This window comes from Thecamonas trahens, assembly GCF_000142905.1.
Source record: "Thecamonas trahens ATCC 50062 unplaced genomic scaffold supercont1.22, whole genome shotgun sequence".
NCBI classification, from domain to species: Eukaryota; order Apusomonadida; family Apusomonadidae; genus Thecamonas; species Thecamonas trahens.
In genome coordinates this window covers 165,772-170,351 of record NW_013657658.1, presented here as the reverse complement: position 1 = coordinate 170,351, position 4,580 = coordinate 165,772, and the positions used below count along the sequence as shown (strand labels likewise).

At 67.0% G+C, this 4,580-nt stretch overlaps 2 protein-coding genes across 2 annotated transcripts in view; one reads left to right on the top strand and one right to left on the bottom strand.

Moving 5' to 3' along the window:
- AMSG_05262 (uncharacterized protein) overlaps nucleotides 1–2,605 on the top strand; it is a 2,932-nt gene extending 327 nt beyond the window's left edge. Inside the window, exon 2 of the mRNA XM_013902527.1 lies at nucleotides 530–2,605. Coding sequence (XP_013757981.1) covers nucleotides 530–2,591 — 2,062 coding nt within the window. The 3' untranslated portion in view covers nucleotides 2,592–2,605. The remainder of the gene's footprint in view (nucleotides 1–529) is intronic.
- On the bottom strand, nucleotides 2,602–4,271 carry AMSG_05261 (uncharacterized protein; the record flags this gene model as incomplete). Its single annotated transcript, XM_013902526.1, has 2 exons — nucleotides 4,115–4,271; nucleotides 2,602–4,077 (listed from the first exon to the last, which is right to left on the bottom strand). Exons 1-2 carry the CDS (start codon nucleotides 4,196–4,198, stop codon nucleotides 2,602–2,604), a joined length of 1,560 nt encoding a protein of 519 aa, XP_013757980.1. The 5' UTR covers nucleotides 4,199–4,271.
- Between the last annotated feature and the right edge of the window lie 309 nt (nucleotides 4,272–4,580).

The following is a 4,580-nucleotide window of genomic DNA, read 5'->3' as shown; positions in this document are numbered from 1 at the left end:
TGAGGACCCCCTCCCGGCTTCCCCTCTGTCCGCTGCCACCTCCCTCTCCACCAAGTGGTGGAGCCCTGCCTCGGGTCGGCAACAGGGGGGCAAGGAGAAAAAACCTGCTGCCGTCTACACGCTCCCCACAGCCATGCCCTCCCTCCCACAGCCACCCAAGGCGTGTTCCATGTACAGCAGGCCCTCCTCTGTCTCTCCCCCCGCTTCCCCTCCTCCTCTCGCCGCCTCCGCGCTTCCCTCCCTCCTCCCCCCCCCCCTCCCCCTTTCCCTTCCCCTCCCCTCCCACTCCTTCCACACGTCGTCGTTGCAACAGACCGACAACCACTCGCACTCGCCGACAAGCATAGAGTACCACAACGCCACCCAGGGCACACCCACGTAGTGACCACATCAGCTACCACCAGTGTCTTTAGCGCCTCCCCCTTCCCCTCTTCCCCCATCCCCCTCCCCTCCCCTCTCCCCCCCCCCCACCGCCACCACCACGTGTTCCACAACTCACGCAAGACGACGGCACATTGTGCGACACCAGGCCGGGCAAGCTGGTCAAGTTTGGACTGGAGAAGCGCGACCAGTACAACCCGCCGACATCCGAGCTCACGCTGGCGTTCAGCAAGCTGGAGGAGGCCAAGATGCTGCAGAAGACAAAGTCGTCGTATGCCATCACTGAGGTTGGCATCAACGAGCGGAACCGGCTGAGGGCAAGGTTCGGCGGAACCTCATTTGAGCTCGCGGCCCGCGAGCTTGCCGACGACCCGATCGTCCTGCCCGAGCCGCTCAAGCCGCGCAAGTCCAAGCCGGCCGGGGCAGGCAAGGCCAAGACGCCGCGGCGCAAGAAGAAGAACACGCCAACCAAGGTGGGACGGCCGCCGGCAAACGGCTCGTCCAACGGAGCGCCCGGCAACGGGCGCTCGGCGTCGGCTACTGGCCTCCAGTCTGTAGGCAGGCGGGAGCCGACACGATCGGCCAACACGACGCCGACCCAGCAGACGGCGATGCAGGCGCAGGCACAGACCATGCCGCCGTCGGCCGCCGTCCACGTCCGGGGTCATTCCAGCGACGGACGCATGCCGCAGCCGTTTGCGCAAACCGCGGGAACCAACATTGTCCAGGCGCAGGCGCAGGCGCAGGCAATTGCTCAGGCTCGGGCACAGACGCAGGCCGCGCAGGCGCAGGCCACCGCCATGGCGCTGGCGCAGGCGCAACTGGGCCATCACACGATGAGTGCAATGACCAACCCCATGCTGGCGCACAGCGGGTCGCACCCCGGCCCGGTCTTGCCACACGACCGGCTGCCGACCATGCCGTTCACCATGTCGGTCACCGAGCGTGCCGCGAGCCTCTCGGAGCGGAGGCGGTCGACGTCGTCATCGGTCCTTTCGGAGCGGCGTGGGCACCAGGCCGGGGGCACCTTTGATACCGAGTCGCTGCTGATGGGCAGTCTGACGGTCGACGACGCGCTCGGCTCGCCCATGTCGACGCCGCTGGCCTCGGGAGGCCTCTCGGCGCACTCGCCGCACTCTGCCATTTTCGGCGGCGGCCACTACCCGAACATGGTCGCGACGCCGCTCGCGACCGGGTACAACCGGCTGCTCTCGCGGTCGCCGACCCGTTCGCGCTCGCGCTCACGGTCGCGCTCGCGCTCGCTCGAACGCGAGCGCAGCATCGGCGATCCGACCTCGCACCACTGGTCCCACGGGCGGTCGTCGTCGCTCTCGGCGCACCGGGCGCGCCGGTCGTCATCGGCGTCGTCGCGCTCGCCGCCGCCGGGCGACCCGGCGTCGATGTCGACGCTGCTGACATCGGCCCAGTTTCGGGCCAAGCCGCCGTCGCGGGCGCTCGACCTCGCAGGCTTTGAAGGCCGCATGCCGGTCACATCGGCGCCTGTCTCGCGGCACGACTCGCCGCATGGGCGCGGCGCCAGTGGCTCGCTGCCGCGTGGTGGCGCTGTTGGCGGCGAGGCCGTGGCCATGATGCTCTCGCCGCGCGGCGCTATCGGCTCTTCACTCACCACTGACGACCTCGGGCAGCCGATGATGTCGTCACCACGCGAGCCGCGGCAGCCAGCCGCCGAACCGGCCGGCGAGCCAGTCTTCAACACCCACATCGACTTTTCCAAGATGGACCTCGGCCTTGACGACCTGTTCTCGTCGTCGATGCCCACAGTTCCGGAGCTGCCACTGGGGTCACTCAGCTTGCCGCAGGATGGCCTCGCCTCGCATCCGCCGGCCTCGTCAGGCGCGTACATCTCGCCGCGTGCAGGCGAGCTTCACACTTCGGCCGCACAGCAAGCGCGGTTGGAAGAGTTTTACGCCGCCGAGCGCGCGCATCGCTCACAGCTGTACGGTCCCGGCGCTGCCGCTCGCGCCTCTTCCAACTCGGGCGCGTACTCGCGCGGTGGTGTAGGTGGAGGCATCGACGCCGGCGCCGGCGCCGGCTACGACATCTCGCCGACTCGCACTCCACACGGCGATGACTTTAACCCGACTCCCTGCTGTCCGACTACGGCCTGGCTGGCTTTAACACAACGCCGCCGTAGCGTGGCGTGGCCCGGCGCAGCGACGCAGTGTGCCTGGGAAGAGCGAGGTAAATGAATCGCGACGCTCAATGCCGTGGCGGCGGCTGCGGGGCCGTTGTCTGCATGTACGAGTTGAGCGGCGGCGGTCCGCCAGTCATGCCGCCGTCGGACTGAGTCTGCATGTATGAGGCGAGCGGCGGTGGCGGGCCAGCGGTGGCATCGGTTCGGGCGCCCATGACTGAGGCCATCGGCGGCGGGAGTCCGGCGGCGCCTCCACGCCCGACCCCGCCCGGGCCGGCCATGACCGAGGCCATTGGCGGCGGGAGACCAGCAGCACCTCCAGGCCCGACCCCACCCATGACTGAGGGCATCGGCGGCGGGAGGCCGGCCGTCGCGCTAGGAGTCGGTGGCCCTCCGCCAGGCATGCCGTACCCACTCCCACCAGGCATGCCGGTGATGTTAGAGTACGAGGAGAGCGGCGGCGGGGCGCCGACAGCGGGCATGCCGTCGGGGCCGAGGACCGAGTCCTTTGGCATCATGTACGACTGGAGCGGCGGCGGGGCGGCAAGATTGGAAAAGGTGGCGAGCTCGGGAGGAATGCCGGCGGTGGTGGCTGAGGGGTTTGCCCCGCTCGATGCGCCCGCGGAGCCACCAGTAAAGTCAAAGGCGGTGCCCGAGTTGGCCGAGGAAAACGAGGAGAGCGAGGAGAAATTCGAGCCTGCACCGCCACCGATAGAGCCCGTGGCTGGTGGCATGCCGAGGTGGCTCGTCGATGACGCACGAGTCAGGCCTGGCGCTGGCTCGCCGGCGGGCGAGCCGTTCGAGTACGACGACATGGCCGAGTCAGCCGGCGTCGCCGGCGCGTCTGCGGTGGCCGGTGGACTCGGCTTCATCGTCACCTGGATCTGCGACGGCTGGCCGGGCGCCGGCGGCGCCTCGGGCACGCGGACCGACGTGGTTGTCGGGTCAAGGTGAGCCATGCGCGGGCCGATGGCGCGGAGCGTCGAAGCAAAGCCATCAGCGGCAGCAACCTGGACCTCTGCCACCGAGGCGTAAAGGTTGAGCATGTAGCAGAACCTGCGGTGCTCCTCGATGACGACATTGTTGAGGAACTTGGTCTGGAAAGCAATCATGTTGGCCTTGGACTCGGCGTGCTCAGATTCTGCACGCTCGAGCGTCTCTTGGTCGCCCTTGCCCTTTGCCCGCTTCTTCCGCCACTTTTCCAGCTCCTTCTCGGCCTTGGTGAGCGTCGACCCGAGCGACTTGGTCTGCTTCGAGTGCTTGCTCTCGAGTTCGCTGGTGTTGCCCTTGTACTTGGACGCCCGCGACCGCATCGGCTGCACAAAGCCCGATGATATCCGCGCCGCTACGCCCTTCTGGGCCGACCCATACCGCTTGAGGCCCGACGCTAGCTCTCCGGCCAGTTCGCCGACTTTGTCACCGCCGACCTTCTCCACCGAGTTGCTCAGCTTGGCCGCCTTGGAAAACGCCGAGCCGAGGTCGCTCGCTGCGTCCGCCAGGCCTTCCACTGCGTCCTGGAACTTGCCCATTGCCTTGAGGATCTGTGCGGGTGTGTGTGGGGGGGGGGGGGGGGCGTACCTCATCCCACACCTTTGGCTGGCGTGTCTTGAGGCGGGAGAGCGTGTCTTGTGAAGCGCGGATGCACTTGTCCACGTTTTCCATCCCCTTGACTTCTCTGTGTGTGTGTGTGTGTGTGTGTGTGTGGTGAGGGCAGGGGTGGGAGGGGGAGGGGACAGAGAAAGTGAAGTGCCTGTTTGCCGCAGGAGGACTGTGGTGGCTGATTCCGATTGCGAACGCTACGTTGCCACACGGCGGTGGCAAAGGTGTTGTCGGTGGATACGAGCTGAGGTGGCCGGCTACAAGTACAGGCGCAGTGGCCGATGGATCACCTGGCTGTGCAAACTTTCATGCGCTTCTAATAAAGCTCTCTATCGCCTTTCCTACCACAGTGACGGTGATGCAGCTGCTGTGGTGCAACAATGACTTTATCGCTCGACCAATGATTGTTGGTCGAACGAAGGAGACAAGGACCCTGGCTTCCAAT